Source organism: Diadema setosum, chromosome 12 (assembly GCF_964275005.1).
Source record: "Diadema setosum chromosome 12, eeDiaSeto1, whole genome shotgun sequence".
NCBI classification, from domain to species: domain Eukaryota; kingdom Metazoa; phylum Echinodermata; class Echinoidea; order Diadematoida; family Diadematidae; genus Diadema; species Diadema setosum.
This window is the reverse complement of record NC_092696.1, coordinates 4,827,535-4,853,612: the sequence shown is the minus strand read 5'-3', so window position 1 is coordinate 4,853,612 and position 26,078 is coordinate 4,827,535. Positions and strand designations below refer to the sequence as shown.

General features: G+C 37.2%; 1 protein-coding gene across 1 annotated transcript in view; it reads right to left on the bottom strand.

The window, feature by feature from the left end:
• Nucleotides 1-2,366: 2,366 nt before the first annotated feature.
• Nucleotides 2,367-26,078, bottom strand: part of LOC140236109 (retinoic acid receptor alpha-like) — a 43,851-nt gene continuing 20,139 nt past the window's right edge. Inside the window, exons 4-9 of the mRNA XM_072316080.1 lie at nt 22,488-22,711; nt 11,883-12,065; nt 7,575-7,824; nt 6,444-6,559; nt 5,048-5,241; nt 2,367-3,341 (exon numbers count right to left, since the gene is read on the bottom strand). Coding sequence (XP_072172181.1) covers nt 3,152-3,341; nt 5,048-5,241; nt 6,444-6,559; nt 7,575-7,824; nt 11,883-12,065; nt 22,488-22,711 — 1,157 coding nt within the window. The 3' untranslated portion in view covers nt 2,367-3,151. The remainder of the gene's footprint in view (nt 3,342-5,047; nt 5,242-6,443; nt 6,560-7,574; nt 7,825-11,882; nt 12,066-22,487; nt 22,712-26,078) is intronic.

The window sequence follows — 26,078 nt, the reverse complement described above, 5'->3', positions numbered from 1 at the left end:
GACAGAGTCTGGAAAGAAACTAACACTTTAAAAATACTCCCCAATGAAATGCATACCCGAAGCTCCACAACACTGTACAAACAAATGAGGAAGAAAAGCTTGCCAAAACATGAAAATCTCCTATACAGCACAATTAAAAACATGTGTTTGCAACGAAAAAAAAAAAATATAATGTTGAATGTACCCATTTCTTTCCTACAAAAGAGAGAACTAAATCATGCATATCCTCATGAAATAGAAACAGGTACTGTAACAGAGCAGACCCAAATTAGCTCAGTGCACCATGCATAACCTATAATTGCAGTCAATCTCTTTTGGTGTAGTTTATACTCAAATACAATACTTTCTTCAGACCTCTATGGAGAGTTCTCTACAAAGTTTTGAAAGTAGGATTGCTCAAAGTCCAGAAATTTGAGTTGGACCTTGACTTGTAATTTGTTTTACAAGGCTGTTTTTAACAAAGAAAGCTGTGAATGTTTGTATTAAAAGCAAGCAACCATATGGCCTACAGCTTTGTGTCCTTTCAAAAGAACTCAGCAGCAGGGAAAGAGTACCTTACCAAAGGGGCAAAAGCTGCCCGGGGATTTGAACCAGGATCCTCATGATTGAGAGTCTATCATCCTAACCACAGAGCAACAACAGCTTCTCTATTGTCTGCCGCATGAACTTCTGTCTTGTTTCATGTTTTGGCAAAGTTGTTGTGATGATGATCAAACTGCATTGATTAGAGAGTGGAATGAGCTAGCTGGCTATTTTTCTAGGACAAATGCTCATCCGTAAAAGGCCACATATGGGTCACATATCATCAAATGCCTTTCGATGAATGGTTAAGTTCATATTTTTATTACCAACACAACACCGTATGTTCGATGATTCAACGACAATTAACAGAACAACACGAGTGGCCAATTTGCAATTCTGGGATGATTCACGAAGAAATTGTGATGTTTGAGTAATCTTAAAGAAAATCATAAAACTTTGATATTTAACAAATCATTTTATAACATGAAGATTCTCTGCTATTCATAAAGTGCAATCTAAGCTGAATAAACCACACAAATGGAAAAATAATAATATTGTCAGCAAAAAACATCTTTTCATTCATCACCTGTTTAAAACTGCAGATGGCATCACCATAGACATATCCTTATTGCACACAACCAAGTTTAGTCGCTACACAGTCTAGAAATGTGTACCTCGGTACTTCCAGTTCTCACAATATCGATTTGAGGGGAAGCTAATTTCACTAGAACATACATTTCCCATAAACATGTGCACGGGAATGCTTGGACTAGTCTTTAACAGGTTTAACACTCTCTGCGCTGGGGATTTTGGACAGTGTGTTTGATGCCATGGGTTTACAGTGACAATAAGCACTCAAAGCTCACAAAGGATTAATTTGTGTTCACAGTACCTTTAACAACTTCTAGCAGGTGAAGGAAATATTTCTTGTAATGCTCTCCTGTATATATCATTAGTCACTGGGTTCATTGTACACAAACACCAGATAAAAGTGGTTGATATAAAGGCACCCTTTAACAATTCATCCAATTTGATCTGAACAACTGGAAAAGAAAAAAGGTTGGAAATAAAATGCTGAATGCTTTCAAAAGTGTGAAAATATGTAAGCGATTGGATTCACTGCATTTTCCACTGAGAGTATCCCTAAAATGAGTTGTTCAGTAAATGGGTATTTACATGGTAATGTTTGGTCCAATATGTCTTGGAAATAGCAGAATTGAATATCACCATATTCTTGGTGAGCAGATAACACAAGGAGTGTATTTTTTAAGAGTTTGAGAGAGTGCCCTCACACAGAGAATCAATTATATCAAACAATCTAAGTTTGAACACAATTACAAATGTCCAGAAGTTGACCTTAGGTGCCAAAATTTGATTGTGCGCAAAAGCATAGGTTTCTCCATGTAGACGGCAGTAAAGTCTTGGACGGCATTATGGTCAAATTATGGGCAGATTGCTTTACTTTGAGAAATCAAGAAGAGGTTTTCGCTCCCATCAGAACAAAAGTTGAAGTGGTGTTGGCAATGCCCCCCCCCCCCAAAAAAAAAAAAACAAACAAACAAAACAAACAAACAATCAAACAAAAACAAAACAAAATACAAAAACAACAACCAAAACAAGCACATTACAGTAAAATGATTTTGCAGTGATTGAAAGAAATCAACAAACAGCAAACTGCAACCTGAAGAAACATCCAGAAGAACAAAGCAAGACAATCAACCAAACAACCAAGAGAATAGAGACAAAGATACAAATAAATCATGCACCCTGAATAATGTCAACAATAAATCAGACTGACAAACAAATAGAATGTAGTACAAACTTCATAGTGCTGTATTCTTTGTGAATGGACAGATGATACGCACAGGAGTACAAACAGATAAACACAGTAAGTCCTCCAAAAATATTTCCAGATATTCATTAAAAAATTATACTTCTGTCCAAAAATCATTCAATACTGAAAAAAGAGCCCTATAAGTATGAAATGTACCTTCTTGTATTGGTGAGATACACTTTATGACCCAGACTCCCCTGATGCATAAAATATACAGAACATGTCCGTCACTCTATCTGTTTTGCATGAATAAAAACACATACGGTGGTAAATATAAATGATGCAAGACAGTGAAAAGTCCTAAATATTTCTGGCAAGGGTTTTGCTGGTTGCATTTAAGAAGTTCTCATGACAAATATGAGTACATCATGAGTACAGAGGTATATAGTTTGTATAACTCACCTGGACAGACATGGAGCATAGGTAAGGCAATGTATTTCTTTTCTTTTTTTTACACTGAACTGGTCGTTCTGTTTTTATGTTCATACAAGGAATTACATACACAACACAATTTCATATCACAGCTTTATCCGTGGAGGCTGTAATTTTTCTTATACAATCTGTACACATACATCAATATTTCCATTCATGATCAGAATACACCATTAAGCCTTATTTCTTTAAACAATCGCAACTGAGTTGAGCAATTACATACACATAATTAGGATAAACAATTGCGAAATGAAAAAATATAGAGAGAAATGAACACCGTCACTGACAAAAATAGAGTTGAAAACTATTTATAGGATATATTTCAATGTACATGGGGAAGTGGGGTGGGGCGCTGAGGCGATGTCACCGTGGCTGTACCGGTAGACTGTTGGCCGAGGCGCAGCTGAGGGGGTCTGCTTTTTCCTCCTTTGGGGTGGCGTGGGAGAGGTTGGTAGGAACGCCGCAGACTGACTTCGGGGGCTGGAATATGCCATTACCTTTCGTCAGCTTGGTGAGTGGTAGCTGATCCCAGATGTCCCTCGGCCGTTTGCCACTGTGGCCCAGTCCACAAGGGAAGATCACATGACAAGTGATAAGTATGGTAACCATGGCAACAAAATCAACTTAATCAATGCTCCTCCTTCATGAGTATAAGATATCACAGTAATATATCATCCCTGGGGTGACAAGAGCTCTTATCTCAAAATCATGAATTTTCAAGAGGGTGATTTTTTTTTTCTTTGTCTTCTTGCAACATTTTTGTAGAATAACATCGATGTGACATCGAATAATGTATGAACATGTTTTTGGAATATAGTTGGAACTTACTTGTTGTTTCATTTCATTTGTTTCTATATCCACATAATACAAAATATAGCACAATAAATCTGTACACACAGGTGGAAAGGTTATGTTTTAACCCTAAAAGACCCTCGACGTTTCGCGCTATAATTCTGTAACGCGAGAAGGCCTCGTCGCAAGGCTTCTTGACTTTCTTTGTTCAAGTCGCACGCAACTTTTGAGACCAAATTTGCAATGTCCGCGCATACTTTTTCGAAGCCACGCCTTTTCTGTAACGGCATGTCACCCCAAAACGGGCACAATTTTATGATTTTGTGTACATTTCCTATGGAAAAAAGTGCTCTGTTGTGAAAGTGATAAAAACCTGATTACTTTCACAATCAATCACTTTCATTGATTAATTTTATGTCAGTTATGGTAGAAAAGTGGTCAGTGACAATTTCCAATAAAAAAACAAAGAAAAAAAATCAAAGTTGAAAAACAATGAAATATATAAGAAATTCTGAAAACAATAAAATACATAAGAATTGAAATGAGTTTTGAAAGTTTTTGTGATGTACAATTGTTGAATATGCTAAAACGGATTTACAGACCAAAAAGTAGACTCTCCATGCTTTTAATTAGGCTAAAATATGATTTTGAGTTTAATTTGCACAATTAATTAATCAAAATTAGAAATTGATTGTTTCAAAAAATGTTATGATGCAATCTTGTAGATTATGACGTGGGTGTCACGCATGCCAAATTTTGTCGCGATCGCACAACCGATGGCCGAGATCTCGGGGGGCGGAATCCGCCCCCCTCCGGTTTTAGCATAGCCAAAAAAGCCCGGCCTGATTAGGGTTAAAACTCAAATCAGTAATTTTTATATAAAAAAATCAATTTGTAGGCTCGCCACACTCGCGTGCAGTCATTTTGTTCTCACAGTTGGGTCGGGTTGTGGTGCATGGGCCATGGTAAATGTCACTGTAGCTCGGAGTTACTCATTGTCCTTGTTAATCTCCTCCTCCCTTTCCTCCATGCTGGAGGGAACTGCTGCCTGTTCAACAGCTCCCTCAAGCATGGAGGAAAGGGGATTTAATAAAAATGGTTAACATACTCATCATCATCACCATCATCATAATCACTATCACAGTCTCAACTATCTTTATCAAGTACTACCATAACCATCAAATAACATACATGTGAAAACAAAACAAAACAAAAACAAAACATAAAGCCTACAACCCTACAAGAAAGTTGTTGCCTTTGCAAAGAAATTTGGTTGAATTTTAGGGTTTTCTCTGGTCATGGGATTAATTACAGCACATGAGCAGGTTCTAAAACAGAGAGACTGAAAGACAAAAACAACAACAAAACAAAACACCTGAACACAAAAAAGAAAAAAAAAAACAAGAACAAAAAAATAAACAAAAACACACACACACACACACAAACAAAAAATCCAGAGCGTCTTACCCATTGGCGTTTGACTGGTTGAACACACCCGTGCAGGCACTGTAAATGTCTACCTTGGGCGTTTCCATGACATTGTCATTGAGTTCCTGCAGGAGGGGAGGTACGGGGACGGTGGGGTGCTCCATAAAGAACCTTAGGAGGGATTCCATCTGGAGAACGGAGACTGAGCGGAGCAACTGCATCTTCATCACCAGCTGAGGATGGGATGGGGAAAAGGGGGAGGGGGAATTGGTTACGTAACTTTAGGGTTTTTTTTTTATCTCAATGATACTATGATGCTCTTCTTCTTCTTAATTATAATCTCCTTCCTTTTCTACACTTTCTCTTCCTTCTTTATTATAATATTCTTTACTTTCATTTTGACCATAATGATGAGATAATCATTTGGTAAAAATAATGACCTGATAAAAATCAAAATAATGATAATAATAAAAAATAGCAGTTTTCTGTATAAATTCTATCTAAAATTCTTCAAACACATTTAACACATAGCCCAAAACACTTTGTCATTACAGCCTATCATTACTCTGCCCAATGAAATCAAACCCACATGCCCAGAGCACACCTCTATCCCCTGGTGCACACACCACAGAGCAGCACTTTGGAGGGAGTTATATTTTCTTTTTACTGTCTCATCTAACTGACTTAACCCGTTGAGGACAAGTCCGGAGTACACTGGGGCAGGAGTCTATGGGAAATGCGTGTTGTAGCAAAATCAGCCCATCCTCAACGGGTTAAAGGTCCTGTTTACCGTTGGGAACAGTGATTTACAAAATTTTCAAGATATGACATCTAATGCATATGTGTAGGTATGTTGTACCACAAAATACCCTATCACATAATTTTTTTTTTGGTCGTTTTATGTGATAAAGCCTAAAATATAAGGAGATATTTATGTTTTTCTCAATAACCCGTAACTCAAGATGGTTTAGTCTGAAAACATTTTTATTGTAACTACTGTTCACATTTTTAAAATTTAACAATATTTAACATTGATTTTACCAATTCAAAAATTTTCAGTGGTTATTCCTATCCCTAACTCACATTTTAGACCTACATGTATTCTAAAGCACTAATGCTGGGATTTTGCTTCATCTGCAAATGGTACAGTATGTTCTTAACCTTCATGGAAAAAACACACAAACAAATAATAACAACAAAATTAAGAAAGTGTTGGTGTTCAGTAAATCAATTCTGGAAAGTCCTTGATAGATATCAAAGACCTCTCTTTATTGTTCTTTTTTTGATAATCATAACACAATTTGGATGAAATTGAATTAATATTTTCACGTGAGTGTCTGACACTCAAGCATTTACTTTTCTCTTAAAGATATCTATGGCATTATTTTTGATATGTGAGTTCTTATCCCTCTTGAATCTCACAAGAAAAACGGACCTTAAAGAAGCGTTTGCTGTCTTGCGGATCCTTCCTGGCCAGTTCTCGACGCAGACATTCGAGGAAGAGCTCCGATTGTTTCCCGAGCTCTTCTCGCTGATGAAGCCCAGCACGATCTGGAGTACGACCACGAACAGAAACATAAAACGTTTCATTTTCTTTAACTCTTACACTGCTTTGTTCACCAACTGAAATGTTCAATCCCTGGCAAGCCCTATTTTCTGATCAGTACAAAATGTCATGCCACTAATCCGTTCATGAACAGGGATAATAAGTAAATCCCCCTATTCAATATCACACAACTATGACATTCATAAAGTGTGTTAAAGTGATCAATCTTGATCAAATATTTTGTCATAGCAGAGTTAAAAGGGATTGCATAGTTTTGGTTGAGACAGAACTTCAGGTTTGTAACTTTTTTTTTTTTGGTGAGATAATGAGAAACCTCTCATGAAATGTAAAAGAACATGTAATTCTAAGAGTAATTCAACATTTATTTGATGAAAATTGGTTTTGAAATGGCTGATATATCTATAACAGAGCAATTGCACCAAAAAGTGGGACCTACCTTTAATCATGATCACTTTGTTTCGTTTTGTTTCTGGATGTCTAGGTCATTCCAAAACTGATTTTCACCAAATAAACTTTCAATTCCTCTTAGAATGGAAATGCCCTGCACAATTTGATAAGTGGTTTCTCATGAAGAGTTAAAAGCCCAATCCTCATCTTCACCAATGCTATACCATCCCTTTAAGTGAAAGGTCAAATAATGGGGCAATTTCTTATTCCAGAACAACCAACATTAATCACTTGGTGTCAAGAATCTTTGAGATGTAACAAACAGGAAGTCATATAAGGTTATTAACACTAACACCAGAGAAAATGGCTTGTAAACATCTCTTTGCCACGATTCATCTACACATACTCATGGCCTGGTTTCATATCACACATCAGTCTTTAGGCAATTATCTTTATCACTCAGTGTGACCATGGCACATGACTGAATTTCAAGATATTTATGACAGAAGGACACACATTCTCTCACACACACACACACACACACACATAAACACAAACAGCTATAGTCACTGCAGCGATACTCACACTGGGAAAAACTTGCCCTGGACCTACCCGAGTTCATAATGGTTGAGGCCATGAAGAGGGCGGTCTCCATATCGGTAAGGTTGAGCTGGGCTATGGCCGTCGTGAACTCGAGTACGTGCCTCCAGAGGTTCTCCTCAGCCATGTCGGCGATGAGGCCAGCGTCGAAGAGCACCTGCTCGCCGAGGATGATGCTGCCGTCAACGGCGGATGCCAGCGGGTTGACTTGGATGAGCCACACCTCGAAATATGTCTGCTTCAGAAGCTGCATCTGGTCACACTGGGTTAGAATGGGGTTAATTGGAGAAGAAAAAGAAAAATGATACAAAGAGAGAAAGTGTGGGATTAGCAACTTCATATGGACCGACACAAAAAGAGAAGGAAAAGAGAGAGATAGAGAAAAAGAAGGGAACAACAAGACAGAAAGATATATATATAGGGAGATAAAGACAAGAAAGATTGTTGAAGAGGGTTATGAAATAGAGAAAAATGGAGATATGTGCAAACAAAGAGAGAAAGGGAAAATAGTATTCATCAGAAGAGGAAGACAAAAAGAGAGATGGTGAGAGAAAGGGAAAAATAGTTGTAGAGACAATAAAAAAGAAAAATATATTTATTCATACATTTGAAAGTGAGAGAAAAAAACAGAGGAGGGAATTAAGAGAGAGGAGGAGAGAATCAATGTCTTTCAGAAAGACAGGGATGAGGGAGAGAAAAGATTATAGAAAATAAAATAGAAAACCAGAGACAAAGTAAGAAGGATAAGGAAAGATATAAATAAAAGCAGGCAGAATGAGGGAGATGAGAGATAAAGACAGATGTAAAGATAGAGATAGAGATAGAAAAAAACAGATTGACTTCCTTCATTGCTCTTGGGAAATTTACATAACTTACAGAAATAGATCCAAAGCAAATATGATTCAATCTGTACTATCACGTAAACATGAGCGAATGAATGCAACTAAGTTCATGTCAAAAAATCCTTAATCTCTCAAATTGATAACATTTCAGTAGGCATTTTCACATCAGCCCGATGTTTCGAAATAGCGCGCTATTTTCTGACTTGGGAAATTTTCCCCGATAGCGAAATAGCGCGCTATTTGATAATGTGAACACAAATTAGCTCGCTAATTGTATCGCTCTGATCGAGAAAATTTCTCGACTCCAACTCGGGAAATTTCTGAAATAGCAGGATAGTAGCGCGGTATTTGATAATGTGAAAACGACTCAAGAAATTAGCGTGATGCATCCCATCATGCCTAGCGTGTGTGACCCGATCGATCGAGGCAAACTGCACACAAATCATGAGGAATTTTTGAGAGGGCACACACGTTACTGATGCTGTTTGCACATACTCAGCTGTCGAATTAGCTATTTCAAAATGTTTAACTATTCGGGCTACCCCCTCTTCGGGCTGATGTGAATAAGAAATGAAATAGCGCTCTAATTCGCAATCACGGGAAATATTTCGAGCTTGGATTTTTATCGGGCTGATGTGAAAACGCCTAATGCTCTAGATGTCCTTTAAAGGGATCATACAGTTTTGGTCGAGACTTAATTTCAGGTTTCTAACATTCTTTGGTGAGATAATGAGAAACCTCTTATGAAATATGAAAGAGCATGTAATTCTATGAGGAATTCAATGATCATTTGTTGAAAATTGGTTTTGGAATGGCTGAGATTTCCAAAAAAGAGCGTTATCACGATCGCTTTGTTTTACTTTGTTTTTAAATGTTTCAGTCATTCCAAACCCGATTTTCCTCAAATAAACTTTGAATTCCTCTTAAAATGGTATGCTCTGTACTATATCATAAGTGTTTTCTTGGTATCTCGCACAAAGTTACAAGCCCAATTCTCATCTCCACCAATTACTGTACCATCCCTTTAAGGTTAATGTTAGTGTTATTCAATGAAAGTTTTATGCTATATGAGAGTAGTCATGTTCCTATCTGACTCTGCCTCTTCTTTTCCTTCTGTCCGTCTGTCAGTCATTTCATTTCACTTTATTTCCAAATTTATCAATCTGTCTCTCTCTTCATCTATCTTCGTCTTTTGTCTGTCTTCTATTTATATGTCTGTCTCTCTGTCTACCTATATGTACGTGTATTTGTCTATGCCTTAGCTGTTTACCCATATATCTCCATCTTTCTCTATTTATCTGTAAATCTGTTTACTGTACCTATTTATCCACCTACCCATCGACATATATCTTTATATCTATCTTTCTATTCATTTATGTCTTCATTACCTATCTATCTATCTACCTACCTACCTACCTTTCTATGTATCTTTATATCTTTCTATCTCATTTATGTCTTTATTACCTATCTATCTATCTCTATCTATCTATCTATCTATCTATCTATCTAACTATCTATCTATCTATCTATCTACCAATCTATCTATCTATCTATCTATCTATCTATATATCTATCTATCTCTATCTATCTATCTATCTATCTATCTATCTAACTATCTATCTATCTATCTATCTACCAATCTATCTATCTATCTATCTATCTATCTATCTATCTATCTATCTATCTCTATCTATCTATCTATCTATCTATCTATCTATCTATCTATCTATCTATCTATCTATCTATCTATCTATCTATCTATCTATCTACCTATCTATCTATCTATCTATCTATCTATCTATCTATCTATCTATCTATCTAACTATCTATCTATCTATCTATCTACCAATCTATCTATCTATCTATCTATCTATCTATCTATCTATCTATCTATCTCTATCTATCTATCTATCTATCTATCTATCTATCTATCTATCTATCTATCTATCTACCAATCTATCTATCTATCTATCTATCTATCTATCTACCTATCTATCTACCTACCTACCTACCTATCTACATGTCTCTGTATATCAATCTTTCAAGTATGTATGTATTTTTTTCCCATCACCTACACCTCTTGAAGTGATGGAGTGTGTGGTTTAGTACTTGTCTGAGTGGGAGGGAGTGAAGGTATGGGTTGGTAGGTCTGGCGAGGTGATGTTGTATTTTAAAGGTGAAAATTACTCTAACAGACATACACTGTATATATGTTCTCTGTCAGACGTCTTTGCTATTTTCATCTTTATACCATTTTCAAGGGAAACATGGCACCACTAAATTAAAAACAAAACAGAACTAGAAATATCTGTTGCCATAAAACAGGAACGTATCCTCTGGTTCACTGAACCTTCACCTGTTGAAGACTAGTCCCGAGTGTACTCAGGCAGGTGTCTGTGGGAAATGGGTGTTGAAGCAAAATCAGTCTGTCCTCAACTACATGTAGTTTAGGGTTTATAAGGGTATATCAAGAATGATCTGCATACTGAAGAAAAAAGTCAAAAAGTGTGCCAGTAGAGTGTATACACATAGATAAACTATAAAGTATGACCTTTGACCCTATGGAACACACACAACTGCATTAACAAAGACACCAGTAATCTTTCACCATCGTACACCTGAGTAAAAATGTCAATAATATCAGTCACGAAACTGCAACTGTATGGGGACAAGTATGGGACAAAGGTGCTACCATCAAAAGTTACGGGCAGTTAAACCATTAAACCATTCCCACAAGAAATGATTAAACTGATACATGTTGGTATAAAATTGGAGTAAAGTCCGTCAAGAAACATGGACAGCAAAATAGGAGGCATCAATCTGGCAGCGGTCTGACACTGGCACCTTCTTAATCCGAAGTACCCTCAAGTATATGTACCGGGAGATGCAGTGAAGAGAAATAGAATTCATTTGTATTCACTTACTGCTGTATATTCATATAAATCCTTTGATTGGAATTAGATTGTTTCTTAATTAAGTTGTTGATCCCTAGCTTGTTAAAGGGATGGTACAGTATTGGCAGGTGGAGATGAAAATTGGGCTTTAACTTCTTTTGCGAGATACCAAGAAAACACTTATGAAATAGTACAGAGCATACCGTTTTATGAGGAATTCAAAGTTTATTTGATAACAATCGGGTTTGAAATAGCTGAAACATCCACAAACAAAGTAAAACAAAATGATTGTAATAAAAGGTGGGCCCCATACTTTATTAGGATCGCCCTGTTTTGGATATCTTGGTCATTTCAAGACCAATTTTCATTTTCCATTCGTTTTTTGTAATTCTTATGACTACTACTTATTTGCCATTTGTTGCGGTAAGTTATTAGAATATACATTCAATTTTGTTTGTCGAAAAAAAACCTGACAAAAATGTTGTTGTATAATAAATATCACTGTAACTCAGTTTAACATGTTTGTTTCTTTGCTTTTGTGAACTAAAAGAGGAAATCAAACCAACTCAAATCATTTTTCTAACCTGAGGTAGTTTCATGAATCCGGGGAGGCATTTTGCAAATTCCACGATTCTCCGGACACACGGCGATATGGCCTCTAGAAACGCCTTCCATGCGTAGACCTTGGGATCTCTTCGCTGCTCCTCCGTCAAGTCTGATGTGTAGGAGGCAGGGATGATTGGCTTACCACCACTCTTAAGTCTCTCCTGGGAGCAGTGAAAAGAGAATCATGCAATTTAAAGAAAGTGCTCATAAAAATAACTGTCTCCATGGAGGAGCTCATAAAAGAAGAGAATACGAAAAAAAAAGTTTTCACATGGGAGCTAATATTAAAAAAATTGTGAAAAAGTCTCCACGTGTGAGGACATCAAATAAACATGAACATCTAACACAAGCAATATAATACCTGTCCACATCAACACACTTTAATTATCTGTTGAGGACGAGTCCCAAGGATACTCAGGCAGGTGTTTATGGGAAATGCCTGTTGTAGCAAAATCAGTCCATACTCAATGGGTTGATGAACACACATCCTCACACACACACACAACACACACATGGTGAATTAGTAAAAAACAAAATATTTGAATCCTAGCCAAAATTAAAGAATCAATTTACACCCACAAAAGTTTGCTTCTAAATCAAATTTTAGGGGTAGATAGAGGCAAAGAAAATAACAACATCAGAAAGACAAGATAATTGTCGTGCAATCATTTACCAACAGCTGTTGCAGTCCATTTCCAACCCAACACTGGGGTTTCATCATGATGTGGCTAAAAATGCTGGTACAATGGAAATGTGCCATGGTTGCCATCAAAATGAAAAAAGAAAAGGAGAGAGAAAAAAAAAATCCACACACACACATTGTACCGGTACCCCACTGAAGGCAAGTCCTGATTATACTCTGACAAGTGCCTATGGGAAATGTGTGTTGCAGCAAAATAAGGCCAAAAAAAAAAAATTGTTGCATTGGCGTAACCCGCCCGACCCTAAAAATTCCGCCGACCCCATGTTTTTTTATTATTTTTTTTTGCAATCGATATCAAATATCTTGTTGATTGCGATCGCGATCGCACAAACCCGGGAGTGGAAACGGCTCTGGGGATATCGGATGTACGAGGGAGAGATCTAGCGCCTCGCATAAGCCTTCCTTGATCAGTACGTCATCTGTTTCCAACACGGACACGTACTCTAACAAGATTTATTCAGTGTATACGTAGCATTCAGACTGCGATGTATTGTGCACAGTTTTGCCGTAGGTTTCTTGTGTGGAGAACTTACACGAATCTGTATATGTGGGACTGTAATAGAGATCGCCGTGTGCGATGAAAAGATCGTACATATGGGTCAATTTGCATCTATCTTATCTAAGTCAAAATAGTAAAATATGAAGTGAAAACATTCAGGATAGGGATTTCAACATCTTTAAATTCTGTGAAGGGGTATAATTCCAGTAATATCGGCCTCATAAATGATTTGTAGAATAGATGAACACAGCAGATTCGGTGCAGCAGTTGTAACTGTTTACTGAGCTGAGCACGAGTTTTACACGTAAAATGCAGGTAGCAAAAAAAAAAAAACAAAAAAAAAAACCAAAAAAAAAAATCCGCCCGACCGACCCTATTTGAAAATCTCATGTTATGCCAATGCAACAATTTTTTTTTTTTTTTTTTTTGGCCTAAGCCCATCCTCAATGGGTTATAAAGGAAGCTTGGAGTAGGGAAAAAAAAAATAGAAATACAACTTCAAAAAAGACTCAGAGGTTTGAAAAAGGAGACATACAGTGTACGTAGCATTTGGTTTCCATATAAAGTAAAACTACACATACTTTAGACAATTGACATTTCACAGTTGATAACTTTCAAATCTATTGGTATTTGTACAAGTCTTTGAAAAGACAAATCCATATCAAAATCACCGTGTCTTAACTTTGTTTTCCATTAGGTCCGAGTATATTAACCTGTTGAGGATGGGCTGATTTTGCTACAACATTTCCCATAGACATCTACCCGAGTATACTTGGGACTCATCCTCAACGGGTTAAGATAGAACTTTATGAACCTTTCAAGTTTCAAGTTTCTTATGAATATTAGTGAAATGGATTTTTTTCTCTCTCACTTTTTCACATTTATCAACTGACAGACCTTCCAGTAAACAGGTTAATATGCTAAATAATCGGCCTTAAAAAAAAAAAAAAAAATAAATGTTGTATTGGCTTAACATGAGATTTCCAAATAGGGTCGGGTGGGCAGATTTTTTTTTTTTTTTTTTTGCTACCTGTATTTCACGTGTAAAACTCATGTTTAACAAAACCCCATTCGATAGAGAGGGTCTGTTTCATCAAAGTTTGTTATATCGCTGGTTTAAAAGCCGTCACGACATACCGGTCAGAATACGAACGAACAAATTCCTGGGTTAAATCACCCAGCGCCACTGACAATTCGATTCTCAGAACAATATTAAATAAAATCTTCGAACCAGACTCGCAGTACTGCACGGCCATTTCCCGACACCAGCTGTTGTTGTTGTTGTTGTTTTTGATAATTCGCAAACTCGTATCGCGCCCTCTCTCGGTAAAACAATGTATTTCCTTTTTTTGTGTGTGAAAAGTTCAGGGTCGGGCGGGTTACGCCAATACAACAATTTTTTTTTTTTGCCTAATGCAAAGCTTCAACATTTTCTGTATTGATTTCATATCCAAACAAGAAATCAAATGAAGGTTTAAAGGACAGGTTCACCTTCATACAGATTGTAGAGATGTGGATTGAGTGAATGCAGCAGTATGGGTAGAACACATCAGTGAGAGTTTAACAAAAATCAGACAATCCCGTTCAAAAGTTATGGATTTTTGAAGGTTCTGCTCAATCACTGAAGATAATATAACCCAATAGAAGCTTTGCTTCTGTATGTGACGGCATTACTATGTAGTTGTAAAACCCTTGTATGTTTTGTCACTCACAATTTCCACCCTAATCTATCACAATTCTACAAAAACCACACCCTCTTGGAACATCAGAACAAAGAACAACAAAAGTGACAATGATTTGAAAGGACTGTCAGTTATCAGAAGAGATTTGCTGTTGCTTTGGGGAATTCGGTAGATCTGATTTGTCATCCACTAACACAACAGGAAGGAAAAGTTAAGCCAAAGTCATTCCAGACGTAACTACAACACTATGTGGGAAAGGGAAAGAGGGCAGGTGAAAGAACTGACATCATAACCAAACAGAAGTTTGCTCTCTTCCTCTCCACATCCTAACATTGCCGATTTGCAGTGAGGGAACAACAAATGTGATCTTCCAATATGAAACCCACACAAAGTAGGCCAAAATGAATTTCCACTTTTCTACATAGTTCTTAAAGGGTAAGCTAAGCTCAAATCTTTAGTATGACATAAAACTTGTTCGAAAAGGACTATCCTTACCCATTCAAAAAGTAACTAAAGTAAGAGAAAGTTATTCGGAGGTACAATTTCATAGCAAGGGGCGAAAATATGATTTAAAAATTGGGGTCAATTTAAAGGCATCCTGTACAGAAGTATCAATGAAGACATTATTTTTTTTTCCAGTAAAAGCAGTGCCTGTCCAAAAACAGATGGTCCAAAGAATTGCTAAATCTTGGTTTCAGCTTGGTTTTAAGCCACTAAGGTCGAGTCATGAGTATACTCGGGGAAGCGTCAATGGAAAATGTGTATTGTAGCAAAATCAAACCATCCTTTGAACGGGTTTAGTAGTCAAATTTTGACAGTCGGTAGAGAGAAGATTACTCTCCCAGGTAAGACAAACTTTAAAAATTTGAGTCAGTCAACCCAAACTGTGGGGGCGCTGTGGCATAGTGGATAAGACTCTCCACTCCCAATCGGAGGACCCGAGTTCGAATCCCACCCAGTTCTTACGTCCTTGGACAAGATGTTTTTACCCACAATGTCCCTCTCGACCCAGGTGTATAAGTGGGTACCTGGTAACGCTGGGGTAATAATAATGGCAGGGCCCTCTGGTAGAGCAGTGGCAACGCTGAAGAGGCTACCCTGGATAAATAAGACCTTATTATTATTATATTATTATAAATGACATACTTGCGTCCTTGTAAAGCAGGGGATCCAAATCAGTGACTTTTTTGTGGCTTTTGAGCTACTTGGTCACAAATACTGACTTCTAAAGAAAATCATGGAGTGAGACAAAGGCAATGATTCAAACGAGAACTCACACTTATGGCTCTGGGATTATAAGATTATTGCTAGCACTTTGGAAACCCTCTACATCTAGAAAAAAAATGTGCATGAAATGTTAACAAACATGACAATATGCTGTAAGCTTTTCATGTGATTTAAAATTCCTCCTCTTCACATCATTTACATTTCCTTCAGACATGTTTTAATATAAATTTCCATGTCTTCTTATTCTAAGAAGCATTTTTCTTCATTAATAATGTCTGCTCAAGGCACTGCACCAAAAATTGTTTTCTCACAAATCAGGTTATCTAGATGCTGATGAATTCTAGGAATACGCTAGAAGAGGCACCTTGCTTGAAGAGAATACAGATTATAACCTTGCAGTCCTATCCCTCCACATTCCTTCAATTTTAGATCATTTCAAGATCAAAACAATCAGGTGTAAAGGATAAATATCATGCTCATGGATTCCACGTCAAAAAAGACATAATGTGAAGATTTTATTTTTTTTTTTAAAAGTCATATGTTTCCTGGCTGATTGTTAAGGTGGAGATACGTGAATTATCGCCTCTGCCAATTTGAATACTGGAATATATACATTCCTCCCCCCCCCCCCCCCCATTGATAGTTACGTTGTATTATCACTTCTTTGAGGAAAACCTGCAAAAGGTTAAAATTCTGAAACTATCTTCACAAGGTCAATTACTCCCATTCTAGTTGTCTGATCTAATTCACTCTACATTTCTCAAAGGTAACTTTGAATGCATTGTGTGGGGTTGCACCTTACTGAAGCTTGTTGATTCTATTATTATTATTCATCGCTATGTGTTAGAAGTAAACTTGAACATGGCTTTAGAATTTTGATTGAAGTTTTTACAGATCTTGTGTGGGTGCTGTCTCTGCGCCCTACATTCATTCAAGACACCCTTATACCTCTGGGGTGAAGTCCCTTCAGGGGGCTACCCTGGCTGGGGCCAAAAAGGACCTGGGGTGCAGATCAGATCTCTTCACCCCCCAAACAACAATGGAAGCCCAGTTGGGCAACTTGTCAAGGGCATGCACATAAAAACAATTGATTCATGGTAACCATGGCAACGATATGGTGAGGCAGATACACAGATAGGCATTACAAAGATGTGAGGGGAGTTCTCCCCAAGGACAAGTATGAAGAAGAGAGGGAAGGGGGGGGGGGGGGAGAAAGGGGGGGGGGGGGAGACGCTGTGTAAACATAGACAAAACATGCACACAAACTGATCAGTTAACTCAAAACACACTCTCATATGCACTACCTTAACTACACACAGACTGATCTTCCCATAACCTCTGCCCTAGCTCATACACACACCAGACAGAGCTGATCTGCTCAGCATTTATAGGGAATTTAGGGATTTTCCCTACCACATACAAATTGCTGAACTCAAGTAAAATGCCTAACATCCATCACCCTGAAGCCATAAAAGAAGAAGAAAAAAAAAAAAAAAAAAGAAGAAGAAAAAAAAAAAGAAGAAGAAAAGAAAAGAAAAAAAAACCCACAGCCCTACTGAGCCTTCTTTGCTGATTGGCATAGATGTCTGGAATCTAATTTTAAGTAAAATAGAAAAGATTAATACGCCTACATAATTCCTATTGTGTCACCAGATGTCCTAGGCCTGCTTGTTGGAGTGAGGCACATTGCTACTCCTGTACAGGCTTGCTTTAACTCTTTATATGCCAAGGTGTAACCCCCTGTGCGCCACATTATTCTGAGATAGCAACGTCCTGCTTCGAATGGGAAAACATTAATCTGTTTTTCCAATCTATGTAACTTTTGTAGATTTTTGTTACCCTCGACATGTTATGAGCAAAGTTGTAGAGAAAATTCCAAGCTTTGGTTTGATGTGAATTGTATGGCAAATCTATGATTATTTTTCTTTCAAATGACCAGCAAATGCATTATTGTAGAGGCATTACTTTTTCACACAGAACAGTGACAGAAAGCTAGTATTTGCTCACAAATCGAGTAAGGAACACCGCTTGATATTCAATCACCACATAAAATGTGAGCTACATGTGACAGGAATGGAACCACGAGAATGGCATTTGGCAATCTATTGATCCGTTTGGGCAGGTTTGTGCATTTGAGCAGAATATGTGAAGTTGGCCCGCCGTTGACAGAGTCGGGTGTGCGAACGTGGCACATAAAGAGTTACAGGCATAATTTGCCATTTGCAGATAAAACAAAAAACTCAGCATTAGTGCTTCAAAATAGTTATAGAATGTGAGGGATAGGGATATATAAGGGATAGAAACAACCAATGTAAAAATTTGAACTAGTATAATCGATATTAAGTATTGTTAAGTATAAACAAATGTGAACAATAGTTAAAATAAAATAGTTTAAAAAAAAGCGTCTACAGTTATGGTTCTTTAATATTAAAAATAGTGATATCTCCTTATATTTTGACTTCATTGCAAAAATTGTATATGGTAAGATGTTGTGTGATACAACTGACCTACACATGTGCATCAAATGCAATATCTTGAAATTGTTTTTTTTTTTAAGTTCCAAAAGGTAAAAAAGACCTTTAAACTTTAAAACCAGGTCAAGTTTGGTTTGACTACTGATATACAGTAGTGATGAAGAGGCTGAATAAGATGAAAGCTATGTGCCCTGGCTTAATGTAAGGGGCTAAAGTGCCATTGTACTGAATATATTATACAACACCTATTTAGAATGTAGCTATCCGATTGGTCGATTGTCCATCACGTGACATTTAGTGAAAAGTTCCATCGCACGCTCTGGCTGTCAGCTGTGCAATTTTGTTTGAGCAAAATGTTCCATTGCACGGCTCTGATGTCACAATAAACAAACATGTGCCGCGCACACTCAACAATTACAAGCGCGCTTACAAGCACATCGTATACTTTTGTCACTCATTTTTGTAAACAACTTTGTTTCGCATACGTACGTACATGGTGACTGCGACTGTATGTGAGGCTACTCATTCGTCTTTCATGGAAAATGGTTGCCATTTCTGTGCTAAATTCAAGAATCTGTGAGTACCAAATCTGTTGACGTTCAAGGTGTTGTGTAAAACAAATAGTGTATAGTCTTTACTCGTGCAATGGAACAAGATTTCGCACTCGGTGAAAGATGAGGCAAACTATTCAACTCAGCTTCCCCTCATTGAATAGAGCGCCTCTATCTTTCACCTCGTGCGAAATCTTGTACCATCGCACTCGTGACCATTCACTATTTGTATAATATTCAAGCTGAATTTGAATTACAGTGTATTATCTGCTGGAAATCAGATCAAGAGAATGATACCAGTTTCATCAAAATCAGACATACATTGTTTAAAAGTAGGACAGAATAGCAAGGAAGAGTTCCATGTTTTTGTTGCATACACACAAACGATGCCCTGTTATCCTCAGATGGATCTTCCATTGGTTTGTACACACACACACATATCAAATTCATACGGTTTTTCTTGTAAGATACAGCGACATTTTTCCCATACAGTTATTACCTCAAGCCCACAATAATTTGATGCAAAAGATACATTGTAAGTCTGTACATTTTAAACCCCAAAAAGGGGGAATTTAATGATGATTTATGTAGATTTCAACTGGAGACTCGTGAGGTGATGACATCACTACCATTGCCCATTTGAGTATATGTGTTTGCAAACGATATCACTGATAATAAAAGATCAGGCAAAATTTCAAACTTCCTCAACATTTGTTATTGATTTTTTGTCAGATTCTGTTAAAACCTCTATGATTCATTTAATCTGTTGTAAAAAAAAAAAAAAGAAGCTTTTCAGAATGTTACACAGTTTTTTGTCAATGTCCAGCTTTAGGGTTAATAATTTGTGTGAAAGTCTACTGAACTCACCTAGTGAGTTATCATTATTATTATTATCACTATTACCATTATTATTTTTATTATTACTATTATTATCATTATTATTATTATTATTATTATTATTATTATTATTATCATCATCATCATTATTATTATTATCATTTCTTTTTACAGAATCAAAACACATTGGGCAGAGGCACAAATGTTTCTGAGGTCTTGTTGCTTTCAAAAGTGCAAACACATAACTGCCACCACTGTGCCTGTTTTGCCCATTTATGTTATTTACATCAGTTAACTTCTTATTTAAACCCATTCAATCTACCAGCACATCCTTACAGAGAAAGACATGCTACTTTTGGCTCAAAAAAAAAAAAAAAAAAATCTCAAGTGTCATGAGACATTAAAGGGACTGTACAGTACTGGTTGAGGTAAGGGATTTATGTTTTGAACACTTCTAAGTGAAGTAATGAGAAACCTCATATGAAATTTGAAAGAGCATGTGATTTTTATCAGGATTCATTGTTTATTTGATGAAAATTGGTTTTGAAATGGCTGAGATATCCCAAAAAGTGATAATAATATAAGGCGACAGGCCACAACTTTATTAGGATCTCTTTGTTTCACTTTGTTTTTGGATATCTCAACCATTTCAAAACCGATTTTCATCAAATAAACTTTTGATACCCTTTAGAATTGCATGCTCTTTGACATCTCATAGAGTGGTTTCTGAATGTCTCGCAAAACGTTAAAAGCTAAATCCTCACCTCGACCAGAACTGTACACACCCTTTAAGAAGAAAAACAGAAAGGAGGAAGAAGACTGGACAAAAATGATGGAGATATGTGACCCACTACAACAAAAGGATCCTAAAGTCGCTGACGGGCGAGCCAAGCATGGCTCAGAAAAATGTTATTTTCAGGCCTTTCCTTTGATCATTTAGCTTCGAAATTTCGGCAGATGATAGAAGATACATTAGACTACAAAATTATGTAACAAAGTTGACATTATTTTGTCAGAACCTTTGAGAAAAGCGACTAAGTAATTTTTTATTTTTTCCAGAAGTCATATCGCAGTCCCGATCACATGCAGAAATACACACACACACACACACACACAGACAGGCACACTCACAAATAAATTTTTAACTTTTTAAAAATATAATTACAGTGTATTGCAACGGATCAGCAAGAGGTACACTGTGGGCTTCCATCTTATGTCTTGCTTTATCAAGTCAAGCACTGTGGGAGTATTTACCTGTTAGATGAAATAACAAGGTACTCCCACAAGTATCTATTGTTGGGATATGTGTGATGAAAAAACTTTGAAATCTTGTGCATGGACATATGAGAATAGATGCATGTTGATTTTTTTTTTTTTTTTTCTTGGAAACTCTCATGATCAATTCACAAAATGTTACTCACCATATGACCTACAAACGCATGCTGGGGTACATGTGGTCAAGTTGTGGTCATTGTTTTTAAAGGCATGCATGCATTCTGAAGGCTCAAGTGCTTCATTTGCAGAGCGAGTGATTTATTTATTTTTTAGTTTTTAGTTTTGCAGGGTGTGAATGGCAGGAATTAAATTTATTCTTGCACTGCGATAAAAAAACAAAAAATAAAACATGTAAGACCCAGTAGCATGGGGAAGCATGGATGGTTCGATTGAATCTAGATCTAATGGTGCTTTCAGACACACCGAGTCATCGTATATATTCATACGACATATGGATATACAACGTTTCAATACGAGAGCATAAAGACACAGCACCCCATTATACGATAATCATATATTTCTTGAGCAGACGTGAATCTCTTCCATGCGCAATACGTAATTTAGTACGCAGGCTTTGCGCACAGTATTTATACTCTGCCTTGGATTCATCTGGTAGTTCGCTAGTTCACGCCAGATCATTATTATGTCACAATCAATCTGTCAGCTGCCCATTACAAGTCCGCACCGTGGATACGTGAGCTCGGCGCGCACTGCGAATAGGCCCTGCCTACTCATACAACGTATGGATATGAGAGAATTCAGACACAAATATATGTCGTATGGATATAGGATAATGATTAGAAACGATGCTCAAACCATCGTTTCGATACATGACGTAAATTGATACAATGTTTCAAAATAAAAGCATTAATCAGGCACATAAAAACGTTCTCTATCCATACGTCATATATCCATACGAGAACTCTCTAGTCTGAAAGGGGGGTTAATTCATTCATCTTCAATTGATTCTTCCATCGGCGTACATAAAAAAAAAATCATGAATAGGGATAGTATCTGCCAGCCAAATGTCAGTGAATGTCTCATCAATAAAGGCTGCCTCCACTTGAGATTCTCTCTCTGCGTGTATATCAGATTCTTCATGGATCAGTGATAAAGCTGCACAAATTCATAATGGAGATTCCTGAATAAATCTACGCCAGGCTAGCCTATGCACGACACGACATTCCCACACTCTACTGGGTCCTTAACCCATTAAGGACGCGCTGGTTTTGCTACAATACGTACTTCCCATAGACACTTGCCTGAGTTTACTCAGGACTCATCCTCAATGGGTTAACAGCTGTACGTGAATAGAATTGGCACAGGCATACTTACCATAAGTTCCTTTCTCCTGCTAATCAAGGTGTTGACCATCGTCTTGTTGTAGAGGCAGGTCACCTCTCGGGCCTGGAGGATGGTCTGGCTGACCGTGTACATCTCCATCTCGTGCCGCTCCCTCGCCTCCTTCTCCTCGCTGGTCTCCGGCCGCGCGGTCATCTTCCGGATCTCGTCCAGGTTGTTCTGCTTGACCCGTTTGGAGTAGCGGCCAATACGGACGGCTGACCAGTCGAAAAATTGGATGGGAAGGGGGAGGGAGAAATATACAAAGAGAGATGAAGAGATAATAAAAAAGAGAGAAGAAAAGAAAAGCAAACATCAATACAGAAAGAAAAATAGACAGACAGAACGAGAGAGAGAAAGACAACAAAACAGTGAGGAAAAAGAGAGAGAGAGATCAAACATTTAAAACAATTGCAGACCCAATAACTTCAACTTTTACAGTCACGCAAAATAGTTTTTATTATGATGCTCATGCAGTCATTATAACAGCCATATTTGTGTACGATGAAGTCTATTTCACTTAGCTTTACTTAGAATTTCATTTGAACGGTTATTAGCCCCATAAACCTAGAAAAGAGAGTGATATGAAATAAGACTGATCCTACAAGGCCGATTGTACCTTAATTACCAACATTCAATGATCTGTTCCTTTAGCTGGCACCTTGACTCAGAATGATGTACAAAAATGTGACCGTGCACCTCAAAACGAACATAAAGTCGCACACACTGATTTTGCGTGAGGACTGAAAATAAGTGAAATGGGTCAACCTAGCCGAACTCGACTTTTTCATATTTTCTGAAAGAGCGGGTCTTCTTTTACATTATGCTAAAATTTGATATCATAAAACGGGCAGGAAAGTGGTTTTTTTTAGCAGTTTATCTCGAACATTTTTGGTAGAATAGTGTGATTAGGTGTGTCTTTAGAATCCCTTTTTCATTTCTGAGAAACCTTGTCCACACTCTTCACTTTCAACTCTAATGACTTTTGAAAGGATAGTGCTACTGCTTTGAAAGTTGGCTTTAATTATGGACAGAATGTATTAATGAGGCATACTTCATTTCAGTTTAATCTGATAATCTCTTCATTGTTGTTACTCTGGTGGTTTACTTCCTGTTTTTTGTCCCATTTATCACACAGCCAGCACGGTTTGGTAAAGATTAAGCGCTTGAATAGACACTGTACTTCAGAGCCTCTTTTCTCAGTTCACACTTTTCCTGAGTTTGTGCTTTCTTTCCAATATTTAGATCGTTAGCAGAGTCCATTTGATTTGAGTTATACATCATTTTAAAGCTTTAAGTCTGCTCTTTCAGAATATGGTCTTAACTAAAAATTCATGTCTGGTGACTTTTTGTTTGTTTTGAGGTGCAGGGTCACAAATGGAACCTATGACAAGGACAGACTTCTATAGAAGAAAATGGTTTGTACTCTCAGAGAGAACTTAACTTTCTTAGATGTTAAAATTACAAGATCAACAATTCTGTACTGATTCTCAGATTTTACTCATTTTGCATACTTTGTATCAATTATGTACTGATTTGTCACTGTACTTGAAGAAAAAAAAAATACAGAAATAAAACTAAACCAAAACATACTCAATCAAGAATTGTTTGAAACAAATGGGCATCAACTCTCCTTTCTCCAATTTTGCATCTCCAAAATTCTGATGGGGAAAATTACCAAAAAGTATCCCTTTTTAACTAATATGGTATGCATCATACATTTCATGAGGTTTTTATTTTTGCAAATTTTGTGAGATGCATGTGTTTGAAAACATGTGAAAATGCAGTGTATTACAACCTTTGATCCTGACACAAATGTGATGTGCACTCACACAGTGCTCCGTTCATTACACTGTACTCCCCAATCACAAATTTCACTACTCACGAAAAATGTGACCCGCTACAACAAAAGGATCCTAAAGTCACTGATGGCAGAGCCGAGAAATTCAAGCTTGAAGTCGCATCATCAAAATTGGTCAAAACAATCGGATTTCTGTTTCTGGCATAATTTTGTAGTCTAATGTTTTTTCTATCATCTGCCGAAATTTTGAAGCTTAACGGTCAAAGGAAAGGAAAGAAATTGCCGTTTTTCTGAGCCATGATTTTCCGACTGTCAACGTAAGAGAAACGTGTCCGAAGATTTGGATTTAGCGCCGCAGCTAGACTCCGCCCCTAGCAATGAGGGAGTGATCTTATTGGTCAGTCCGTGGCATCCTGATTACTGATTGGTCATGCGTGGACCGCTGGCGCTAAGCTTGAATGAACATCGTGGAGGTCGCTAGGAGCATGCCTTCTATTGTCAAGCGGTGAAAATCTGTCTCGCCTCCCCTTGATCATGATAGCGTCGGAAGGTAAACTTTGAAGGCGTTTTTCTCGAAACTCTGATTCCCTCAACCACTTGACATGCGCTCATAAAATCATCGATATCTCCGCAACCGAATACTTTTATGAGTTGTGCTATATATGAAATGAAAGTAGAAGAGTAAGGGAATAATGTCATGCCATCTTCAGAACATTGTCCTCCCCGACTTTCGGATCCTTTTGTTGTAGTGGGTCACAAATTAAACTCATTAAATACATTGGTGTATGCAGTACTCCTGAAAACACCTCTGAAACTGCACGCTTCACTGGTGCCCTATGAGTAGAAAGAGGGTTTGCTAATCTCTTTTTCAGTTTGCAGAATTTCTAAATGTGACCCTGCACCATGAAACCAACAAAAAGTCACCAGACATAGATTTTTAGTTGAGAGCAGATTTGAAAAGAACAGACTCTAAGCTTTAAAATGATGTATAACTCAAATGAAATGGACTCTCCTAACCAGTCTAAATACTGGAAAGACAGCACACACTCCAGAAAAGTGTGAACTGAGAAAAGTGTCTCTGAAGTACAGGGTCTATTCAGGTGTTATTTATTTATTTATTTATTTTTTTGCAAGCAGTGCTAGCTGTGCGATGAACGGGACAAAAACCAGGATGTAAACCACCTGAGCAGCAACGATGAAGGGATTATCAGATTAAACTGAAATTGAGCATGGTCAATTAACACATTCTGTCCATAATCAATGCCAACTTTCAAAGCAGTAGCATTAGCCTTTCAAAAGTTATTAGACTTGAAAGTGAAGAGTGTGCAAAGGATTTCAAGAAATGAAAAGGTGCCTCTAAAGACATACCTGATCATTCTACTCTCCCCCCAAAAAGGGTGGTAGAGAAACTGCTAAAAACACACTTTCCCATTCATGTTATGATCCCAAAACTAAAAAATAATGTAGAAGAAGGATAGCTCTTTCAGAAAATATGAAAAACATAAGATTGACTTGGTTGACCCATTCTACCTTTTTTTTGAGTCCTCATGTAAAATCAAAGGGTGCAACTTTTTGTTTGTTTTGTGATGCACAGTTGCATATTATCTAAGGTTGAATTTCCCTGTAGATATCTAAATGCCTGACTCATTTCTTGCCCTTCTTTTAATAAGGGGTGAATATAACTCATTTATTCCTAACATCACATTTAGGCCATGACTACAATCTGACTCAATGCAGCACACTTGGTCGGGAGAATCGTTATTTAACACTTCCATATTGTGAAC